The sequence below is a fragment of the Eptesicus fuscus genome, chromosome 17, assembly GCF_027574615.1.
Source record: "Eptesicus fuscus isolate TK198812 chromosome 17, DD_ASM_mEF_20220401, whole genome shotgun sequence".
Taxonomy (NCBI): domain Eukaryota; kingdom Metazoa; phylum Chordata; class Mammalia; order Chiroptera; family Vespertilionidae; genus Eptesicus; species Eptesicus fuscus.
In genome coordinates, this window is record NC_072489.1 from 7,926,555 (window position 1) to 7,950,846 (window position 24,292).

Genomic DNA, 24,292 nt, shown 5'->3' on the forward strand with positions numbered 1-24,292 from the left:
ACAGACATGAAAAAGTCCATTACAATAGAGACAATCTCTTCTCATGTTTTCTCATGTCATGGCAATATTTGATTTCTGAGATCTTTCCCAGAAGCACTACAGAATATTTTTCAAACATCTCATATCTCACATATCCACCCAACAAAATCATTAGCATATCCATGACTAACTCAGACTAATCTGGATTTATCCTTATATCATCTGGGTGAGGGATAGACAAAGACAAAACAGAGCCCAACAAGTAAGAAGTAGAGTCTCTGGAACTGCTTATCAACATGTTGCAAGGAATCATAGGAAACAATTGAACAAAGGCAAAAGAGACAGTATATGACACTCTATGAAAAACACATACTTCCTAGATTACATACAACTCAGGTTACACATATCATGCCTAAATAGATACAGCAATGAAATACCAAGACTATGAAAGAGGCATTTCATTACATACCACTGTTTTTTTATTTGTACAGTACAGTATTACTGTTTATAATATTAATCTTTGTGGAATTTATGTATTACTATTAACAGCATTTACAGTATTGACTGAGAGGCTGCTTTAAAAAACTCAGAAAAAATGTTTGGCTTTTTAATGGAAGTAGTTCAGTAATAATGGCCATATTCATTCATATATGAGGAAAGGTAGGTGATGTGGCTATAAAATAACATATACTGGCCGTACTATAAAGAGACTTGGCAGTATTGAGAATAGAGATGATGCAGAGGTGGTTAAAAACCTCATAGAAACATATTTTGTCTTCTTTATTGAAGTGGCAGTTCAACAATGACAATAGTCATGTATTTATGTCAGGAAATAGGAGAAAAGGTATGTGGTTTTCACGTTAACTCTTCCAAATGTATTTTCTTATATCCATAGTGGTGTGCTGGTAAATACTTGACAATAGGTTATCTAAGAAAATAACTCTAATTTGTAGAGTTTGCCAATTTCCATTCTGTAAGTACTCACACTAAAGCTAAGCTACCAACATGATGGCACTGAATGTAGAGATGGAAAGAGATGTGCAGTTGCACACCATTACTCAGTATTTTCTCCATGCAGACTCAATAATATAAGTAACCTAAAGAATAGCAAAGTATCTATACTAATAAAAGGGTAATATGCTAATTAGACCAGATGTCCCTCCGGACAAAGCCACGGTGGCGGGGGCCGAGGCAGAGGTGGTTAGGAGGATCAGGCCAGCAGGGGAGAGCAGTTAGGGGCGACCAGGCAGAGCGGTGAGGGGCAATTAGGCAGGCAGGCAGGTGAGCGGTTATAGGCCAGAGGTCCTGGATTGTGAGAGGGATGTCCAACTGCTGGTTTAGGCCTAATCCCACTCAGGCCTAAACCAGCAGTCAGACATCCCCCAAGGGGTCCCAGTTGGAGAAGGTGCAGGTTGGGCTGAGGGACCCATGACCCCTCCTCCCCCCATGCACGAATTTTGTGCACCGGGCCTCTAATTATAAAATAATTAGGAAGTAATGAGTGTTGAGTATTTACTACAGTTGTTTTTAATATAATTTAATTATAATTTTTAAATGACTGTGTTTAACAACTGGCTCACAAAATTCCTGAAAATTTAAATCAGCAGTACTTCCAAGCCAGTCTAAACTTATTCTAGCACATCACTATTTGTGTGTATAAATATATTTACATGTACTTAGGTAATTATGTCAACCTACAAAGATACTGGTGGTATTTAGTGTGGGAAATATTAATGTAGACTACAATAGTTGTTTTACTAAGTGTTCATACTTTCTCTTCACAATTAATGTTGGGCTCTAATGTATAAATTAAGCATACCTCAAATTTCTATTATGTTAGAATACTTACATAGGCCTGAACACATTAGGGATTCTTCACATGAATGTTTAATGCTACTGTCATTCAACATTTTTTAAGCTTCAAATTATACTGTGAATATCAGTAAAAGAGAGTATCACACATTATATTTACAAGAAAATTTTGGTATCACATTTGGAATATGATACTAGACAACATAAATTCTCTACAAAGATTTTTACCATATAACTTAAATGAACAAATTTTTCCTCAGTACAACTTTTCTAACAATTAATTTATTTTTTCTTAAAAGCTTCCAAATATTTAAAACATTAATAAGATTTTATTCTAATATTAACACGTTACACGCCCAGTCAGTCACTGGTGACTGACACTATACTTTCTGTCCGGAAGTCAAAACAGGCTGGGCACTTAATGTGTTAATTATCTGAAGTGCAATAATACATAACTTTTGAGTAACTTGTGATGTTCTTTGGGTTTCACTAATCTTATATTTAAAAAGTGAATAATGAACTTGAAAGGGTGGACAAAGGTTTCTGAACATTCAGGATGTTGAAAGAGCTTTCACCCTTGTGTGAATTCTCTGATGTTTAGTGAGTACTGATCTTTGACTAAAGGTTTTCCCACATCCATTACACTCATAGGGTTTCTCCCCTGTGTGAGTTCTGAGATGCTTAGTAAGAGCTGATTTCTCACAGAAGGTTTTCCCACACTCATTACATTGATACGGTTTCTCTCCTGTGTGAGTTCTTTGATGTACAATGAGGTTTGACTTCACACAAAAGGATTTTCCACATTCATTACATATGAAGGGTTTCTCTCCTGTATGTGTTCTCTGATGTACAGTTAGTGCTGACCTGTGGCAGAAGGATTTTCCACATGTGTTACATTCATAGGGTTTCTCTCCTGTGTGTGTTCTGTGATGTTCAGTGAGGTTTGACTTCACACAGAATGTTTTTCCACACTGGTTACATTCATAAGGTTTTTCTCCTGTATGTGTTCGTTGATGGTTGGTAAGGTGTGGTTTCTGACAAAAGGATTTCCCACATTCAGCACATTCGTAGGGTTTCTCTCCTGTGTGTGTTCTCTGATGTTGAGTGAGGTTTGACTTCTCCCAAAATGTTTTTCCACATTCAGCACATTCAAAATTTTTTTCTCCTGAGTGAGCTCTTCGAGGTTGGGTGAGATGTGACTTCTTGTTGAAATTATTTCCATTCTCTTTGTGCTCATAAGATATTGTTCCCACATGTACTATCTGATGTTTAAAGAGGGCTGATTTCGCCCCCGTTTTGTGACTTACTTTATATTCATGGGGAATTTTCCCTGTGTAAGTTCTTGGATGAATAATGAAAGTTGAATTGTCACCGAAAATTTGATATTCATTATATTCATAAGGATTCTCCCCTGTAAGAGCTCTCTGATGTCCCAATGTTAAATCCATATAGAAGGAATTCCCACAAATACTGCATTCATATGGGTCCCTTTCTAAATGAGTTCTCTGAGATAAACTGAGCTTTAAATTTTGAATGAAAGTTCTTTGACATTCATTATATTCACAGAGTGTCTCTCCTATCTGAGCTCTCTTGTTTGAGAAAAAGGCTTCCTCTTCTTGTAAGCCTTGTCCATTTTCATTATACTCAGAAGGCTGGTCAAAAATTAACTGAGTAAGATCCTGGCCATGACTAAGGATATTCCTTTCTTGATCATAGTTATAAGATTTCCCTCCAGTAGGAGTTTTCTTATGACCAACATCAAGGAGCAATTTCTCATGTAAATTAAACTTATCAGGTTTTGTTCCAGAATAGTTCTTTCTACTAATAATTAAGTCCGAAATATTCTTCAAACTCATTTCACAAGAGGCACATATCTTATATGAAAAATTTCTTGAAGGAACACAGTCTTTACCCAGATTGAAAGTTTTCCTTACTCTATCACCACCATGTATATTTAATGTTTTGTTGGTGGTGAGAGCAAATTGCCAAAAATGCCCATCTTCATTTTCTTGGCTGCTCTCTATTAGGTCATCAACTTCCCAGTCTTCTAGAAATGAGAAAAATAACCACATCTTATGAATTTCAATACATTTCTAATGGAACTGGACTTTTACACAAATGCCCTATTATGCAATGAATCCTTTGTTTTAGACCCAGTTTCCTGGTATGAACTAAATCCAACTATATATTTCCTTTACTGGTATGGTTGGAATGGAAAATACATGCTGCAGTGGAAGCATGGCAAGGAAAGTGGCAATGACATTTAGCACTTTATAAATATATAACCTTCAAAACGAAACAAAAAGAAATGGAAATAAAATTCAAAGCACTAGGGAGTGGCTGATTCAGAAACAAAGAAATGCAAGAGAATGGGGTGAGCCCAAAGGAGACATTAAACATGGAATAAAGTGACAGTTAAGGTGAGTAGACAAGCGATTTCAGAGGATGAACTGTGTTTGGTAGAGAGAGAACAATTTAGTCCTAATCCTCTCGTACACAGATTACTGGGGTAGGATTCCAACTAGAGTATGTGACTTCACTCTACACATGAAACCAAACTAAAGTTCTGAAAACACCAAATTCCTTAGGTCCACAAGAATAGTCCTATAACCCAGGATCTAGATTTTCCTTTAATATAATTCACAGAAAAAATAATTATTTTTAAAAATGTTTTAAGAGAAACAAGTTAGAGAAGGTGAAATAAACTGAAGACATGGTGAGGTTTTCTGAAAGTTGTTCGTTCGGAAAGCAAGAAACTCAGAACTGGATGAGTTCAACAGGGAAGTTTTTTTGTGTTTTGTTTTTGTTTTTAAGGAAAACAGACTGAAAAACAAATTAGAGGAAGAATTTACTTCGGCAGAGGCAGATCATAGTTTATGTCCTTATCTTCTCACAACTTTATTACTGTGGTAAGATCCTCACTAATTCCTGTTGCCATTCCTTTCTCTCCCCATTTTATGTCAACATCAAAATAAATTTCTGAAACCATCTATTTCCTCATGCATTAAGAAACACTGCTTTATCCGAGACTCCAACTCTCTTTCTAGCTGTGATTCACAACGACACAAATGTTTAACAGGAAATACAACACAGATGAGGAGCAGGCCATCTCTGCAAAAGGACCAGGTTCATTTTGTTTTCTCACAGCTGTTAATGAAACTGCCCAAGCCATCAAGTCAGATGTTCCTTCACCTCAATCTTACTTCTCCCCAAAATAATTTTGTTTCTGAGGCAATGTTGATTTTTAAGTCTGCTTTTATTTCCAGGTTAATCTTTTATAGAGTTTTTAGTTTTTATACCTTGAGCCTCATCTGTGGATTTTACTTAACTGTAATATCCATAACGATCACATTTCTCTATGTGGTTCTGAGACCTTAAGTAGATATTATCTTAAAATTTTTGGCTAGCCTGGCCAGCGTGGCTCAGTGGGTGAGCATCGACCTATGAACTAGAAGGTCATGCTTAGATTCCCCATCAAGGCACATTCCTGGGTTTCGGGCTCAATCCCCAGTAGGGGGTATGCAGGAGGCAGCCGATCAATGATTTTCTGTCATCGTTGATGTTTCTATCTCTCTCTCTCCCTCTCCCTTCCTCTCTGAAATCAATAAAAATACATTAAAAATTCTTTAGAAAAGGACCTATAACCAAGATTAATCTACCCTGCAAAGCTATCATTTAGAATATAAGGACAAATAAAAGAGCTTCCGTGACAAGGACAAGCTAAAGCAGTTCATCACCACCAAATTAGGGTTGGAGAAGAAAAAAAAAGAAGGATAAGTATGAATAATAAAATGGTAATAAATATATATCTATCAATAATTACTTTAAATGCAAATAAATTAAGTGCTCCAATCAAAAGACATATGGAGACTTAATGGATAAGGAAAACAGACCCTGTCTACAAGAGACTCATAGACCCTTGCTGCTTACAAGAGACTCACTTCAGATCAAAACACACACACAAATTTAAAGTAAAGGGATGAAAAAGGTATTTCATGGAAATGGAAACAAACAAGTAAAAAGCTGGGGTAGCAATACTTACACCAGATAAAATAGATAAAAATAGAAAAATAAAATAAACAAGTAGAACAGAAACAGACTCACAGATACAGAGAACATTTTGACAGTTGCCAGATGGGAAGGCTGTTGTGGGGATGGGTGGAAAAGGTGAAGGATTAAAAAGTACAAATTGGAAGTTACAGAATAGTCATGGAGATGTAAAGTACAGCATCGGAAATATAGTCAATAATATTGTAATAATTATCTATGGTGTCAGATGGGTATTAGATTTATCATGGTGACCACTTAGTAAGTTATATAACATCTAATCACTGAATTGTACACCAAAAACTAATATAATATTGTATGTCAACTGTAACTGAAAAATAATAAATTACTTAAAAAAAAGAGAGCATTTGTAAGTGAAATTTAGGATATAATATAGTATGGGTTTTAGTGTAAATTCTGGAGAGCAGAAAGAAAGAAATTAGGATAGGTAGAACAGGACCACAGTAGAGCACTGGGATCTTGGTTCCCAGCATGTCATCATTTTGGCTCAAATAAATTCATATATATATATATATATATATATATATATATATATATATAGAATAGGACCACACTAATAGTCAATGAAAGACTTTAATTTTATTTATTAATAAAAAGCTGCTTTGTCAGGCTAGTAAAAGATACACTGGATGCTGTAGGTTAAAAAAATAAAAGCCATTTAGCAGGTAGCTCAAGCCAGAAATGAAAAATCACAGGCAAACTTCTGGTTTTATGTGGTATCAGTGAAAAGTGAGAAAATGAGATGTAGTAGATGGTTTTGAAAGGAAAACAACAGGAGTCTGAAGAGACTAGTAATAGGAAATAACAGGCTTAGTACAAGGACCCATGGTTGCCATTAGGTAGTAAAAGGATTGTAGAACGTCCCTTATTTGACTCCTAGAAAACCAGCCTCTCTGGTTTTCATGTCACTTAGACTGTTCCTTCTCATTCTCCTCTAATGATGAGATTTAATGGATTTACATGTCTTATAAAAGTGTATTGTCCCAAGACTACTTCTTTCACAAAGAAACTCTTTAGAAAAGGAGTCAGCAAACTATGACTACAAGCAATGAATGGTTCTTGAACTAAGAATATTCTTTACATTTTTAGAGGGACAAAGTAGAAGAGCAATAGGGAGGAACAAGGACAAGAAGAAAAGAGGAGAATAAATAGGAAGAGAAGGGGTGGAAAGAGGAGGAGGAGCAGCAGCAACAACCATGACTACATGTGGCCACTAACCCTAAAATATGTACCTTCTGGTCTTTTATTAAAAAGTTTGCCAACATCTGTTCTAGAAGATCTCTTCTAACCCCATGCCTTTGACACCACCTGAAATTAATGCCTTTCAAATGGATACTTCTAGTTCTGTATTCCATACTTGTACATATCCAACCTCGAATACACAGACTAGATTTTAACAGTTATCTCAAGATTCTTGAGTCCAAATTTAAATTTGTAATAACTCCCCTATAATCTCTCCTCCCTAATTTTCTCTATCTCAGTAAATGACACCTTAATTTATCCAGTTGCTTGAGACAAATCATTGGAGTCATTTATGAGTCCTCTCTTTCACACACTATTATCCAATCCAACAGCAAATCTCATCCTAATAAAAGGGTAATATGCAAATTGACCTTACTCCCACACACAAGATGGCTGCCCCCATGTGGTCAAAGATGACTACCCCCATGTGGACACAAGATGGCCACCACAAGATGGCCTGCAGGGGAGGGCAGTTGTGGGCAATCAGGCCAGTAGGGGAGGGCCGTTGAGAGGGACCAGGCCTGCAAGGGAGGGCAGTTGGAGGCGATCAAGCCTGCAGGGGAGGGTAGTTAGGGGTCACCAGGCCAGCAGAGGAGGGAAGTTGGGGGCAACCGGGGCCTGCAGGGAAGGGCAGTTGCGGGGGGGGGGGACCCAGGCCTGCAGGGGAGAGTAGTTGGGGGGGACCAGGCCTGCAGGGGAGGGCAGTTATGGGTGACCAGGCCTGCAGGGGAGGGCAGTTAGGGGCAAACAGGCTGGCAGGGGAGCAGTAGGCAACAATCGGGCTGGCAGGGGAGTGGGTAGGGGGTGATCAGGCTGGCAGGCAGAAGCAGTTAGGGGCAATCAGGAAGGCAGGCAGGCGAACAGTTGGGGGCCAGCAGTCCTGGATGTGAGAGGGATATCTGGCTGCCTGTTTAGGCCCGATCCCAGTGGGGTCCCAGATTGGAGAGGGTGCAGGCTGGGCTGAGGGACACACACCCCCATGCATGAATTTCGTGCACTGGGCCTCTAGTCTTCAATACATCTGAACAAATCTACCACTTCTGAGCACTTCCAACATAGCCTTAGCTACTATCTTCTCTCTGGAGTACATAATGGCCTCCTAATTGGTGTTTCTTCCTTGCTAATGCCTAAGTACCACCCACCCAGCACAGTTTATTCACTGATTAGAAGTCAGAAAGACTCTTTTAAATAGTAAATCAGATTTGATGACATAATTTGATTTACATTTACTAAAAAAAAAATAAAGGATTTCTCACATCACTCAAAACAAAATTAATGTATCTACCATGGTCCATGCTAGTTCTTATATCATCTCCTATCTCCCCCTCACCCACTGGTCTCCAGCCACATTGGCCTCCTTGCCATTCTTCACTCTAAGAATACATCTGTCTGAGAAGTACAGCACCTGATGTTTCCCCTGCCTAAAATATTCACGCTTCCACTTTATTAGTCTCATCTCTATTAACCTCATTAAAAAAGTTTTCCCTGACTTACTTACCAAATATTACATCATTCTCCATTCCCCTTTCCACTGCTTTAACAGTACTTACCATCACCCAACACTGTGTGTGTATATACATGCACATATATCTATACACACACACACATACACACAACACACAGGTATGCTTTGTGCCCCTCACTGTAATATACACTACATGACAGCAGGGACATTACTCTTTTAATTACCTAAGAACATAACTGGGTTATAGTCAGTGCTCACATATATTTGTTAAATGAATATATAGAAATACTGCATGAAAACACACCAGCTAACACAAAGACAATAGAGGGAAGGTGAACGATTCTAAATGATACACTAACCAAAAAAAAAAAAAAAAGATACATTATCTAAGAAAAATTATCTAAGATGAACCTGACTGAGTTTGGCTTATGGGTATAGATAAGTTACCCTTAAAATGTAGAAGAACAAAAGAAAGCACTTATGAGTGAAAGTGACATGTGGAGGAATGTGATTAAGGTAATAAAGGGATGTGGGCCAACTCTCCTTAGAACTTCCAAAGGTCTGGGGCTACAAAAAGAAATATCTGAAAAATATCTGAAAGGTGATAAGCCCTAAACAATGGCTTAAGCTCTCACTTCCTGTAGCTTCCATCTGCTTGTGAACTCATGAACTCACCTGGGTGGCACTGGCTTGGGAATCCTTGCTTTAATATCCAGGGCTCTTCTCCTTGCTCTATCTTGATGATCACGTCTGGCTTAGTAATGCAATACCCTGATAAGAGAAAATAATACAGTACTATGGCTGAACAGCCTGATTTTAGGGATTCTGAAAAAACGATGGGGGAAAAAGATACAGCTTAAAGAGCTGTTCAAAGGAGGTGCCCAAATCAACCAATCCCCGAGTAGGAAAAAACACAGCATTCTTTATGCTAGCCCAAATCTCTAGCTACAAATCCGAAAATTCTTACAGGAAGTTCATATGTTTCATCAACTAAGAAATGCATGCTACTGGTAGTCACATGGAAAATATTCTTACCTATTGAGACAAGGTGGCTGTAATTTTCCAGCATCATGTCTCTGTATAGTATCTTCTGAGCAGGATCCAGCAGATACCACTCTTCCTGGGTGAAGTCCACGCATACATCTTTGAATGACACTTGTTCCTGTAACGGTATATTCTTTTTCTATATGAAGCCGTCAGAACTATATAATGAGGAAAAAATTTGAAAGAACTAATTTCTTTAGAGCTTACTAAAAATTGTCATATAGGATGCCTTTTTTTGTGCTATACTATGTAGGATAAAATATGTACAAACTGACTTTCCACTAAGGGCTTGGAACTGTCCTAACTGCTACAAATACTATTTATGAAAACAAACACAGTTTCTGTTCTCAAATGCTTGTGACCTGATAAGGAGATATGTACATTATCATTTATTAAATTAGACACTGCAGGAGCTAGCATTATTCACAACATAGACTGGGGTTATCAAGGAAAAGTTAGTTCTTTTATATTATATTTTAAATGCTTAATAGTTTTATCTTTTAAAATATATTTTTTATTGATTTTAGAGAGAGGAAGGGAGAGGGAGAGAGAGAGAGAAAGAAACACCAATGATGAGAGCAAATCATTGATTGGCTGCCTCCAGCATGTCCCCTACTGGGGATTGAGTCTGCAACCCAGGCATGTGCCCTGACTGGGAATTGAAATGTGACCTCCTAGTTCATAGGTTGACGCTCAACCACTTAGCCACAACAGCTGGGAACCTTTTATATTATTAGGTTAACGTTCACTGAGGAAGTAAAACTTTCAGTTAAAATGAATAGTGGATTGAAATGAATATGGTGCAGGCCCTGACCAAGTTCAACTTATGATAGATTAAAGTGACCAGTCCTGCATTCTACCTGCCCACCAGAGAAAGGATGAATCCTCTCTGCTGAAAAAGATCATTTTCTGGAGCCTCTATCATTTTTTTTTTAAATATAATGTCTGGCATCCAATAAAAACTTCATGTTCTGTGAAGATAAGGACCAAGTAAAAAATCTATATATATAAAGAGCCAGGGTCCGTAATGTCCAAAACGACCGAAGGGACAACCAAACGCCAGGCTGCACATGCAGCAGGCTCAGGTGGGCAGGGACTGGCGAGGGGGCTGAACTGCTGACCTCTCAGAGAGAGAGAAAGAGAAAGAGAGAGAGAGAGAGAGAGAGAGAGAGAGAGAAGTGGGATTGATCATCAGCCCTTGCCTCTCTCTTTGGGCCTCGCCAGCAGCTGAGACTCTCTAATACAGTTCCTGTTATGAATCGTAATGTAAATATCTGTGTTTTCCGATGGTCTTAGGCTCTATAGCAGCGGTTCTTAACCTGTGGGCCGTGACCCACAGGTTGAGAACCACTAGCAGGGTTGCTTAAGACCATTGGAAAACACAGATATTTACATTACGATTCATAACAGTAGCAAAATTACAGTTATGAAGTAGCAACGAAAATAATTTTATGGTTGGGGGTCACCACCACATGAGGAACTGTATTAAAGGGTCGCGGCATTAGAAAGGTTGAGAACCACTGATCTATACTAATAAAAGGGTAATATGCTAATTAGACTGGGTCGACCGGCCATCTTCCAGATGTCCGAATTCCTTCCGGACAAAGCCATGGTGGTGGGGGCCGAGGCAGAGGCAGTTAGGGGCAATCAGGCTGGCAGGAGAGGGCAGCTGGGGGAGAGATCAGGTCAGCAGGGGAGGGCAATTGGGGACGAGATCAGACTGATAGGGGAGAGCAGTTGGGGGCGAGATCAGGCCTGCAGGGGAGGGCAGTTGGGGACAAGATCAGGCTGGCAGGGGAGAGCAGTAAGGGGCAATCAGGCAGGCAGGCAGAGGCAGTTAGGGGTGATCAAGCAGGCAGGCAGAGAAGTAAGAAGCGATCAGGCAGACAGGCAGAGGGGTTAGAGGCAATCAGGCAGGTAGGCAGAGGCAGTTTGGGGCTTTCAGGCAGGCAGGCAGGTGAGTGGTTAGGAGCCAGTGGGCCCAGATTGCAAGAGAGATGTCCGACTGCCGGTTTAGGACAACAGGGACCAGGCCTAAGCCGGCAGTTGGACATCCCCCAAGGGGTCCCTGATTGGAGCAGGTACAGTTTGGGCTGAGGGAACCTCCCCCCCCCATGCACTAATTTCATGCACCGGGCCAGTAGTAGACAAAACAGAATCAAAGGGGACTCAGATATTGGAAATGATAAGCAAGAACTTAAAATTAAATTATGAATAATATGTTCAATAAAAGAGATGAATATATGAAAAAAATAAATGAAAGACAGGATGTGTGTTGTGCAGAAAAGAACAGAGCAGGGCTAAGACCACTAGCCCTTGAAAAGTCTGCCACAAGGTGGCCTTTGGCTGGCATCTGGGACCTTGGATTTCAGGAGAGTTCTCACCATCTATCTATATATACTAGAGGCCCAGTGCACGAGATTTGGGCGGTTGCAGGCCAGAAGCCCTCAGGGGATGTCCAATTAGAGGCTGTGGGTGGTTGGCAATTGGGAGCCCTTGGGGGATGTCCAACTGCCAGCTTAGGCCCTCTCAAGCCATCAGTCGGATATCCTTAGCGCTTCCGCGGAGGGTGGAGAGGCTCCCGCCACCGCTGCTGTGCTTGCTGGCTGTGAACCCGGCTTCTGGCTAAGCGGCGCTCCCCCTGTGGGAGTGCACTGACCACCAGGGGGCAGCTCCTGCATTGAGTTCCGCCATTCGGTCAATTTGCATATTAGCTTTTTATTATCTATATTAGAGGCCCGGTACACAAAATTTGTGCCCGGGGGTGTGTGTCCCTCAGCCCAGCCTGCACCCTCTCCAATCTGGGACCCCTTGAGGGCAGTCGGACAGCCCTCTCACAATCCAGGACTGCTGGCTCCTATCCACTTGCCTGCCTGCCTGTCTGCCTGACTGCCCCAACCGCTTCTGCCTGCCAGTCTGATCAACCCCTGACCACTCCCCTGCCAGTCTGATCGATGCCTAACTGCTCCCTGGCCGGCCCAATTGCCCCTAACTGCCCTCCCCTGCTGGCCTGGTTGCCCCGAACTGCCCTCCCCTGCAGGCCTGGTCACCCCCAACTGCCCTCCCCTGCAGTCCTGGTCCCCCCAACTGCCCTCCACTGCAGGCCTGGTGCCCCGCAACTGCCCCCCCCCGCAAGCCTGCTTGCCCCTAACTGCCCTCCCATGTGGCCTGGTCACCCCTAACTGCCCTCCCCTGCTGGCCTGGGCAGCCCTGACTGCCCTCCCCTGCTGGCCTGGTCCCCCCCCGACTGCCCTCCCCTGCAGGCTTGGTCCTCCCCAACTGCCCTCCCCTGCAGCCTGGTCCCTCCCAACTGCCCTCCCCTGCAGGCTTGGTCCCCCCAATTGCCTTCCCCTGCAGGCCTGCTTGCCCCTAACTGCCCTCCCCTGCCGGCCCAGTCACCCCTAACTGCCCTCCCCTGCAGGCCTAATCGCCCCCAAGTGCTCTCCCTTGAAGGCCTGGTCCCTCCCAACTACCCTCCCCTGCTGGCCTGATCACCCACAACTGCCCTCCCCTGCTGGCCATCTTGTGGCAGCCATCTTGTGTCCACATGGGGATGGCCATCTTTGACCACATGGGGGCAGCCATCTTGTGTGTTGGAGTGATGGTCAATTTGCATTATTACCTCTTTATTATATAGGACTAGTGGCCCAGTGCACAAAATTCGTGCGTGGGGGGGGGTGTCTCTCAGCCCAGCCTGCACCCTCTTCAATCTGGGACCCCTCGAAGGATGTCCTACTGCCGGTTTACAGGGATTGGACCTAAACTGGCAGTCAGACATCCCTCTCACAATCCGGGACTGCTGGCTCCTTACTGCTCACCTGCCTGCCTCCTTGATTGCCCCTAACCACTCTGCCTGCCGGCCTGCTCACCCCCAACTGACCCCCGCCGCCGGCCTGATCACCCCCAACTGCTCCCCGTGCCAGTGTACTCGCCCCCAACTGCGCCCCCTGCTGGCCTGCTCACCCCCAGCTGCCCCCCCAGCTGGCCTGCTCACCCCCACTTTCCCTCCCTACTGGCCTGCTCACCCCCAACTGCCCCCATTGGCCTGCTCACTCCAAACTGTACCCCCCACTGTTCTGATCACCCCCAATTGACCCCTACTGACGGCCTGCTTGCCCCCAGCTGGCCCCCCCACCAGCCTGATCACCCACAACTGCCCTCCCTTCTTGGCCTCTAATGGCCTCCACCTCGGCCCCGCCACCATGGCTTTGTTCAGAAGAAGATCAGGAAGGTTTCCTGGAAGGTCTCCCAGTCTAATTAGCATATTACCCTTTTATTAGTATAGATAGAGGCCTGGTGCACGGGTGGAGCTGGCTGGTTTGCCCTGAAGGGTGTCCCAGATCAGGGTGGGGGTTCCCTTGGAGCATGGGGCGGCCTGGGCGAGGGGCCTGTGGTGGTGAGGATCCCTGCTGCGGGGGCGTGGCCAGCCTTGGTGAGGGGCTGAGGGCTGTTTTCATGCTGGCCACACCCCCTTCAGGGTGGAAGATCCCGCTGGGGTGCCTGGCCAGCCTGAGTGAGGGGCTGAGGGCTGTTTGCAGGCTGGCCAAGCCCTCCAGCGGGGACCCTCACTCCTTGGGGGTGTGGCCATCCTGGTTAAGGGGCTGAGGGCCATTTTTAGGCTGGCCACGCCACCCGGTGACCCAGGCCCTCAGCCACTCCTTCAGCATCTCCCAGCCCCTCCTTGAGTGGAGTCCAGGGCGGGCTGGAAGCCAGGCCCCCAGCCACTCCTTGAGGGGAGGCCAGGGTGGGCTGGAAGCCTGGGTCGCCCCTAGCCACCCAGGCTCCCAGCCACTCACACCTTCAGCAGCAGCCAGGACGGGCAGCAAGCTTGGCTTCCTCCACCGCCAGGGGAAACCCAAGTCTCCTGCTTGCTCCAGCTCTGTGGCTGCCGCCATCTTTGTTGGGTTAATTTGCATACTTGCTCCTGATTGTATGGTGGGCATAGCGGAGGGATGGTCAATTTGCATGTTTCTCCTTTATTAGTGTATATATATAAAACCCTAATATGCAAATAGACCAAACAATGGAACAATTGAAAAACCAAACTGAACTGGTCACTATGACATGGGTTGACCACCAGGGGGCGCATGTGGAACATGGTGGGCATTGGCTGTGGCGGGATGGTGGAGCAAGTGAGTGGGGGTGCCACGCCAAGGCGGAGTGCCTGTGGCTGTCATTGGGCGAGCCTCTAGTGGTTACTGAAAATTCTTTGCTTATGTGCGCTGTGGTCCTGCCCATGGACCACACATGCTACCAGCACTGGAGCCACTGCTTGCACCTGCTGCGGCACCTGGCACCAACCCCGATTGCCCTTCAGGGCTTCTCCACCTCCCCCTGCTCCTGAGGGGCAATCGGGCCGGCAGCTACCTCTCACACCTGCTGCCAGTGACAGCCCCACTTGCACCCGGTGTCAGTGGGGTTGGTGCCATCAGCGCATTGGAGCGGCGGTGATGGGAGGGGTCAGGTGGGGGCATGGAGAATGGGCCAAGACCCGCCCCTGTGCCCACCACAGCCTCACAGCCCACAGTTCCTTTCATCCTGCATGAATTCGTGCACTGGGCCCCTAGTATAGGATAAAAGCCAACCGACCAGAATGGCAGAACGACCAGAATGATCAGTGGCTATGAAGCTCACTGCGGCAGCCAACCAGCCTGATCCAGGCCCCAAATGCCCCTCCCCCATACCAGCCGGCCCATCCCCCGACCAGCCCCTCACCCCAATTGGGGGCGGGGCTGGCTAGCCAACCGCCCATGGACCCTCCCCCCTGCCAGCCCGATGTAACCCCATCGGGGTGGGCTGGCCAGACCCCACCTGTGCACGAATTCGTGCACTGGGCGCCTCTAGTTCTCTAATAACAATGGTTCGCTGAGCCTAGACTGTTTATGCAAACAATGTGGTTTATGTTGTACATGTGCATTCCATCTGGTGCCTGGGACTTCACGTGCTAAGCTGTGACTAGCCCCTGATAAAAACTTTAGAGCACTGAGTGTCTACTGAGCTTTCCTGGCAGATATTTCATGTTTGCTGTCAGAGCTCATTGCTAGAGGACTAAGTGTGTCCAGGGAGAAGACTCTTAGCATCTTGTGCCTGGTTTCCTCTGGTTTCCCATGTGCCTTTTCCCTATGCTGACTGTGCTTTGTATCCTTTCACTTAAATAAGTCATTACAACTACATAATGAGTCATCCCAGTGATTCACTGAACCTGGGAATGCTCTTGGGGCCCTCCAATACATGTATATATGTACACACACGTAAATATAGACTCTCACACATACATTAAAAGGGCATTATAGAACTTAAACTAAGAACTCATTAGATGGGTCAAAATCATACCACAGAAAGGAGACAATATGAAACATGTACATATCTAACAAAAGAATATCAAAATACAAACAACAAAAACTGATAAAACTGAAAGACAGATCACAGTTGGAGACTTCAATGTTCCTCTCTCAGTATTGAGAGATCGAGTAGGCAGAAAGTCAGTAAGTATATGGATGACCTGAACAACACTATCACTCAACATGATCTGACTTTAACCAAAACAATAAAATACAAATTCTGTCACTCCGTTCTAGCTCACATGGAACAGTCACCAAGACAGAACATAGCCCAGGCCACAAAACACACCTTAGTGAACTTAAAACAATAGTCGATCATACAAAATATGTCCTCAGATCATAATAGAATAGAAATTAATAAGCAAATGACAGCTGGAAAGTCCCCCAAATACTATTTGTGTTATTAAAATCCCCCCAATACTAAAGGTGTTATTAAACAACACATTTATAAATAACTTATAGGTCAAAGAAGAAGTCTCAAAAGAAATTTTAATATATTTTAAATATAATGAAAATGAAAATACCTCTCATCAAAATTTGTGGGATGCAGTACATAAAGGGAAATGTATAGCATCAAATATATATGTTAGTTTTTAAATTGGTAACCTGTGATGTCAGAGGAATGGTGGTGTGAGAGATTCCCTTGGTCTCGCCCCTTGAAGTTTAAATAATTTGAACAGCTATAATTCAACAAAGAATTCCCTGTTCAACCCACAAACATGTCTGAGATTTGCACATTGAAACATCTAAAGGTGGGCAAGTGGGAGTCAACCAGAGTGACAAGAAGGGAGAAGAGTTTAAAGGAGCCATAGACGCAGCCCTGCAGCCAAGAGCTGATTGTAGGGCTCAGTCCAGACAGAGGAATCTTTCCCTTCAGCCAAAAGAAGCAAAGAGATTTAGTAAGCATTTCTGTAGGAGTGGACAGTATGAGCTTCAGCTGAGCCCAGTGTTCAGGGCAGGGACAAAGCACGGAGATGTGGCTATGGTTGTCTGGCAATTGGCATTCCAGACAGAGAATTCCAGACAAAGCCCAGGAGCCTGGCCACCTTTCTTTAAGCACCCAGAGCTCGCCTCCCCTCACCCTTTGTGTTAGGTTGCAGAGCATATTACCTGCTAACCTGAGAAATGTTACCACAGAAACACTTTTTTCTCTAAGCGAAGGGTGCACTCTGTGACTAATCTCAGGGATGGGTGGAGGCACAGAGGGGACTCCATGCAGGTCCACTGGTCACCATTGCTGGAAGGGCAAAGCAACAAAGGAGGCAGCCAAGTCTCATGAATTCACCTCACCCCTAAAAACACTCACAAAGAAACACAGTCTTATTTAATACACTAGAGGCCCGATGCACCAAGATTCGTGCAAGAATAGGCCTTCCTGCTCCTGGCTGCTGCCACTGGCTTCCCTCTGGCACCCAGGACCTGGGCTGCTTCACTCCGGCTGCTGCCAGGTACCCAGGACCCGGGCTGCTTTGCTCCAGCCACCGCCAGGCATCTGGGACCGGGGCTGCTTCGCTCCGCGCCGCGGCCACTCAGAGCACATCCTCACCCTTGGTGTGTGTCCGCTGGGGTGGGGGCGGCACGTAGTCCCCTCCCACCCATCTGCGCACACAGCTCCTCCTGAGCCAGTTGTGACGTCCGGCTAATTTGCATATTGCCTGTGTGTGTGTGTGTGTGTGAGTATACACACACACACACTAGAGGCCAAGTGCACAAAATTTGTGCACGGGGGTGGGGGGTGGGGGGGGAGTGTCCCTCAGCCCAGCCTGCACCCTCTCTAATCAGGGACCCCTCGAGGGATGTCCGACTTCCCTTTTCAGCCCAATCCGGATATGATCGGGCCTAAACAGGCAGTCGGACATCCCTCTCACAATCCAGGACTGCTGGCTCCCAACTGCTTGCCTGCCTGCCTTCCTGATTGCCCCTAACCGCTTCTGCCTACCAGCCTGATTGATGCCTAACTGCTCCCCTGCCAGCCTGTTTGCCCCTAAATGCCATCCCCTGCAGGCCTGATCCCCCGCAACTGCTCTCCCCTGCAGGCCTGGGCCCCCCCCAACTGCCCTACACTGCAGGCCTGGTCGCCCCCAACTTCCCTCCTCTGCTGGCCTGGTCATCCCTAACTGCCCTCCGGTGCAGGCCTGATTGCCCACAACTGCCCTCCCTTGCAGGCCTGGTCCTTCCCAACTGCCCTCCCCTGCTGGCCATCTTGTGGCAGCCATCTTGTGTTCACATGGGGGCAGCCATCTTGTGTGTGGAGTGATGGTCAATTTGCATATTACTCTTTTATTAGATAGGATATATATACTAGAGGCCCAGTGTACAAATTCGTGCACAGGTGAGGCCCAGCCAGCCCACCCCGATTGGGGCCGATTGGGCTGGGCCGGCTGGGGGGATGGGCCTCGGGTTGTTGGCCAGCCGGTCCCACCCCCTGGTCAAACTCTCAGTTGAGGGGACAATTTGCATATTACCCTTTTATTATATAGGATTATTATATAGGATATAGATGATCTAGCAATTTCACACCCCAGGTGCTTAAAAATTTACATCCATGCAAAAACATACATATAAATGTTTCTAGAAGTTTAATTCAGGCCCTGACCGGTTTGGCCCAGTGGATAGAGTGTCAGCCTGCGGACTGAAGGGTCCCAGGTTCGATTCCAGTCAAGGGCATGTACCTTGGTTGCGGGCACATCCCCATTAGGGGGTGTGTAGGAGGCAGCTGATCGGTGTTTCTCTCTCTTCGATGTTTCTAACTCTCTATCCCTCTCCCTTCCTCTCTGTAAAAAACCAATAAAATATATTAAAAAAAAAAAAAAGGCCCAGTAGAAGTTTAATTCAGGATGCCAAAAACTGGAAGGAAAAGTTCTAAAGTCACTTATACATGTACTAGTATGCTGAAACTAAATAATTAAGTAAGTGAAATTCCAATGGTGGTAGCCAGATTCTCACTGTTAGTGTGGGAAATTACAGACAAGCAAGGGGAGAAGGCTAGATAGAATGTTCCATGTGGCAATGATTACAGCAAGAGACATCAATATGAACTAATACTATAGATAGAGATGGTTACATACTGAAATATTTATAGATATGTATATATACATGAGTTAGTATAGATATCTATTTCCTTGTTCAGTCAGCTGAGAGGGTGTCTATAAGCAATGACACATCAGCAGCAATAGCCTCCCAATCTTGGTTCCAATAAAAGAAACCAGAGAAATTATCAAAAGACAAATAATATAACAAAAATAATAGTTTGTAACGCATATAATAAACAAGCATTAGTAACCCTAATATATATAAAGAGCTAACTAGACACTGAAAAAAGGAAGCCAGAAACTTAGGAGCAAAATGGGCAATAGGTATGAACAGATAGTTCACTGAAATATAAATATAAGACAACTTTTAGATACATGAAAAAATATTAAGCCTCACTCATAATTAAGAAAACTGCAGATGAAAACTACATAAAATATCACTTTTTACTTATTAGTTGCCAAAAGTTGAACCACATAGTGTATAAAGAATAGCTGTGGAGAAACAAGCACTCTCATGTAGTGTAAAGGGAATATAAAATGATATTATAATTCCACCAAACTGATCAAGTTTATCCATTTGTAGTCACACTTTGATCTGGCAACACTTATGGTAATTTATTTGATGGAATAAATCTACACTTACAAGGTTATTCATTAAAACATGGCTTGTAGCAGAAAAAGGTTGGAAGTAGTTAATAACTTGTTAAATAAACTATGGGACATTCACAATTGAATTACTATACAGTTATAACACAAAAAGAAACAGCAATCTATATTCTGTTAGTGTTCTCTGGGACAGGATGAAAAAAGTGAAAAAAAATGCTGAAAAGGGAAAATAGTATATAGACTTGTTATTTGGTGTGTTAACTTTAAGAGCAGAATCAGCTTCATTTGGGAGGTTATTAAAAATACTAGAGGCCCGGTGCACGAATTCGTGCATGGGTGGGGTCCCTCGGCCTGGCCAATGATTAGGGCCAATTGGGGAGGGGGCGGATAGCTGGCCGGGATAGGGGCCTCGGGAGGTTGGCTGTGGAAGAACACTGACCACCAGGGGGCAGCTCCTGCATTGAGCATCTAATCCTGGTGGTCAGTGTGTGTCATAGCAAATGGTTGATTGGATGTTCAGTCATTCGGTCGTTCAGTTGCTTAGGCTTTTATATATAGAGATAGAATTCAAGACTCCACCTAGCTCTACTAACCACATCAAAAATCTGCATTTTAACAAAAGGTACAAATGCATCTAAATTTGAGAAGCATTTTAAATAGAGAGGGCATACAAGAATATGCACGCATATTTTCTTTCAATTGAATTAAGAAACACTTGATAAGAAAAACAAGAAATCATTAATAATGGATACCAATAGTAGGGTGACCATGCACTCCAATTTGTCTGGAACTGCTCCAACATCTGCCAGTTGTCACAGCATAATTACTTGTAGAACCTCTTTCACTCTCAGTGAAAGTGTCTCAGTTTAAGTGATAAATAAATGTCACCATACCCAGAGGAAGCATCAGGTACAGAGAGGATGGAAGTGTGAGTTTTTAAGTTACTATATTCTATATCACATTTTAAACCATATTAATAGTATATTACCAATTCAAAACTATTTTATTTTTTAAAAAAGCAATACTGGTCATAAAAAATAGGTAGACTGAGGAGAGCAATGGGCCAAGAACAGATAAGCAATGATAAGCAATGTCTGGAGCAAAAGGCAAAGACACTTCATGGGGGACAGAAAGAAATTCCATCAGAGTTAGGTAAAGAGAGCTAGGAGGGCAGTGTCATAGACCACAGAGGAGACTTTCAAAACAGACTAGAGATCAGAGTGTCAAGTACTGCAGAGGAGGCAAGTAAGACAAAGACAAAAACTGGATTTTACTACAATTTGGTGGCCTTTTCCAAAACTGGTTCAAGTTAGCAGTGGTGATGGAGCAAGACTGCCTCCATTAGGTTGAAATGTAAATGACAAATGCAGAAATGAAAGTCAGAGCTGTCTACTACTCAAGCTAGAAATTCAAATGAGCTGACACAAACATTTATGGGGAGTTATTTTGGGGACATAAAGTCCCTCCATTCAGCCAGATCTTCCAGGTTTTAATTCCTGGATCAGGCAGGACCATGAACAGCTGTGGACTCAAACCTCACTGTTGGGTCTCCTGAAAAGTATACCCACCGAGTTCTGCCTTAGCACTGTGCTGATTCCACCAAAAAAATGATTATAGGCAATATAATGCATTTATTTCAGTGTTGTCATTAGAAAGATCAGAGAAAATTTTCCAATAACTTGGGTAACTGTAAAATCAAACATCTTGCATCTGGTTTTACCAACTGTCCTTTTGGATTTACTACTCTTGTTATATTTCCCTTAATGTAAATTTTTGCCTATTTCTACTTTTTCATTTTAAAAATATGAACCCTCATAAAATTTAGAAAACACATTAAACAAGTGGGAATAAAAAAAAAAACTCACCTGGGATTTGTTCATTTTCTGTTCTTAGTGGAGGAGGCAGGGCTAAGAGAGAAGGAAGAAGGAAGTCAGGAGAACTTGACCTGCTTTGCAGTTCCTGGAGTTACCTGCCTACACAGCTCCACACACAAGATACTTACATGTCCATGTGTGGCTCCAATATATGTTGAGCTTAGACATGATACTTTTCACTGAGTGAATGTAATATTTGTTTCTTACTGATTTATTACCAATTTAGGTTCTGTGACACAAAAATTAAAAACATAAGAAGATGAGTTTAACATAAAACAGTAATCTAAAGAAGGAAACACCACGGATTTGTTAAAACTTGCGTTGTAGAGAAAAAGAAACCCTCAAGCCATATTGTTTATCTATTTACCTGCTAACATTAATCCTTTGGGGTCAAATAATCCAAGACACCTCTGAAAAAAGGGATGGGGATGTTTAAGACCAGGTAAAAATTTTAATGTTTGTTCTAACCTGCTTACAATTTTCAAAAAGGTCTTTTAACAAGGAACCAACTTTGACCTAACAGTGACAAAACGAGCAGTAGCTCAGGGATCTGCAGACCTACCTTTTAATCTTGGTTCCACCACTAACAAATGGCATGATCTGAGCCAGTCACCTTCTCAGACTCATTTTTTTAAAAAAACTTTCAAATAAGGTCAAACTAGATCATCCAGAAAGGACCTGCCTGCAGGAGGCCAGGAGAGTGGGAACCTCAGCATCTTCTCTACCCTCATCAATCAATCACGGGACACGGCAGGCAGCTCACCTCCGGAAAGAGTGAACCGTGAACCAAGAACGAGAGGCGTAGGGGGTATTTGGGGAGGAATTATGACAGAATTTCCTTAGCTATCGCTGGTGAGCCTTTCATCCCCACGACAAGGTCACGAACTCCCCAAAGGGGTGGCATTTCCTGCAGAGCCTGTGTGCCCAGCCCTCGCAGCTCCAGCTCACCCCTCTCCTTAAATTTGTCCCAGATCTTCCCGCCACACAGCCTTCCACGGCTTCGGGAGACGGTGTCAGGGTTACACATAACAAATCACAAATGAACACGTAATAAATACTAACTTGGGATCTGGAGAATGTTGGAGCCAGGAAGGGGCCTTGGTCGCCAGCCAGTCCAGCCCTCTCCCTCTTCCGTTTCCCCAAAGAGTTAACTGAGAAACGAGGCCCTGAGGACCAGTCCAAGCTCCAGCCGCACGTGTCACACGCACAACCAATACAAAGCACAACCCGGTGCGGCAAGCATTCCTAACACCCGCATTTTACAGAAGAAAAGTCAGGTCTCTCGTGGGCTGTTTGGTCCGGCGATTTCATGTACCACCAACCCCCGGCCCGACGCGCCCTTTTCCTCGTAGGCCCAGCGCACACGCCAGGCACGCGCACACGCCGCGCACGCGCACTCCTTCTTCCCAGTCCCACCCCGCCCCGCGGGCCCAGCGCTCACGTCGCGCACGCGCCCTCCCCACCGGCGGCCACACGGGGGCGCGTTAGCGCGGGGGCTAAACGCCGTAGAGCTCGCAAGCCCTGGAGCCCGCATCCCACGCCAACCCGGCCCAGTTGGACAGAGAAGCCCCCGCCCGGCGTCCCTTCAGCTTCGGGTGCCGCAGACGCCAGGGGTTCCGCAGGGTTCCTCCCCATCACCGGAACCGCCGCCCCCCAGAGCCGCGCGGGGCCCCCTCGGCCCTCGCTCCCACCCTCCGGGGCTCACCCGCAGCTCCCTCGCCGCGTGGACCCGTAGGCCAGGGATCGTTCCCCCCCCGGAGGGCTGGAGGCCGCGAAGGACGCGCCGGGAAGGAGGCGGGGATGCACATGCGCAGAGGGCGGGCTCCGCGGCGGGCGCAGAGCGGGGGCTCCTGACAGCTGGGGCTGGAGAAGAGGCTCGGCCCTTCGAAGCGACGCCTCGCTCCCAAATTGTAGAAGGAAGCGGGTAGCGGTACCTACCTAGCACGGTTTTCACGAATACGTATCGCCGGCATCTACACTGTAGAAGCACTTAGGACGGTGTCTGGCACGTACATTGTTAAGCACATTTCTCAGGGTTCCCCTTCCCGGGAAACACCACGCCGCCCCGCAGACACCGCTGGAGGCTTTCTGCCTGTTGGCTGAGCGGAGGGACTGCCACCGAGAGACTCCTGTCTGCACCCAGGATTCTGTCCTTCCCCAGAACCGGGCGTCAAAGCACTGTCCCTTTCAGGCACAGACCAAGAGGAGGGAGAGGTGCCTGAATGTCATGTCTGAACGTGAACAGTTGTTATTTTACTTTAGGTACATTTTTTAACACTTAGAAAATAAATTTAAACTAATATTTGTGGCCCTAGTTACTCTCTAGAATGAGGCATAAAGCAAGCTAGCAGTTCGGTGTTAATAATAAAAATTGCTCATATATAAGAAACTTCATATAAAGAGGAGGGCACACCAAAATTTACCCGGAACCAAATATACATTATTTTATGTGCATATCCTCCTGATGTTTTTAGCACAGTATGATCGTATGGTCATATTTTTTTTAATTTTTATTGAATTTATTGGGGATGACTTTGGTTACTAAAATTATACAGGTTTCAAGTATACAATTCCCAACACACCACCCCAAGTCAAGTCTCCTTCCATCATCATTTATCCCTGTTTACCCTCTTCTACCTCCCTTACCCTCCTTTCCCTCTGGTAATCACCATACTGTTGTCTGTGTCTATGAATTTTTTTTTGGGGGGTGGGCATATTATTTATTTTTTAAATATGTTTTTATTGTTAATAGTATTACAGATATCTCCCATTTTCCTGGACATATTATTTTATGATGAGCTTCTTATGAAACAACTAGAGGTCCGATGC

At 44.5% G+C, this 24,292-nt stretch overlaps 1 protein-coding gene across 3 annotated transcripts; it reads right to left on the minus strand.

The window, feature by feature from the left end:
- Positions 1 to 1,975: 1,975 nt before the first annotated feature.
- On the minus strand, positions 1,976 to 23,262 carry ZNF248 (zinc finger protein 248). Of its 3 annotated transcripts, none has more exons than XM_054729064.1 (6): positions 23,169 to 23,262; positions 21,592 to 21,692; positions 21,455 to 21,496; positions 9,602 to 9,728; positions 9,242 to 9,337; positions 1,976 to 3,838 (listed from the first exon to the last, which is right to left on the minus strand). In XM_054729064.1, exons 3-6 carry the CDS (start codon positions 21,467 to 21,469, stop codon positions 2,343 to 2,345), a joined length of 1,734 nt encoding a protein of 577 aa, XP_054585039.1. In that variant the 5' UTR covers positions 21,470 to 21,496; positions 21,592 to 21,692; positions 23,169 to 23,262; the 3' UTR covers positions 1,976 to 2,342. The 3 variants fall into 3 exon arrangements, with proteins under 3 accessions (XP_054585039.1, XP_054585038.1, XP_054585040.1); XM_054729063.1 differs by lacking the exon at positions 23,169 to 23,262 and adding an exon at positions 22,526 to 22,568; XM_054729065.1 differs by lacking the exon at positions 21,592 to 21,692.
- Between the last annotated feature and the right edge of the window lie 1,030 nt (positions 23,263 to 24,292).

Coding starts and splice junctions, on each gene's coding strand:
- ZNF248 (XM_054729065.1), bottom strand. Junction 9,338..9,601: donor CAGCCACCTTGTCTCAATAG/GTAAGAATATTT, acceptor TTCTCTTATCAG/GGTATTGCATTACTAAGCCA. Junction 3,839..9,241: donor CCCAAGCCAGTGCCACCCAG/GTGAGTTCATGA, acceptor TCTCATTTCTAG/AAGACTGGGAAGTTGATGAC.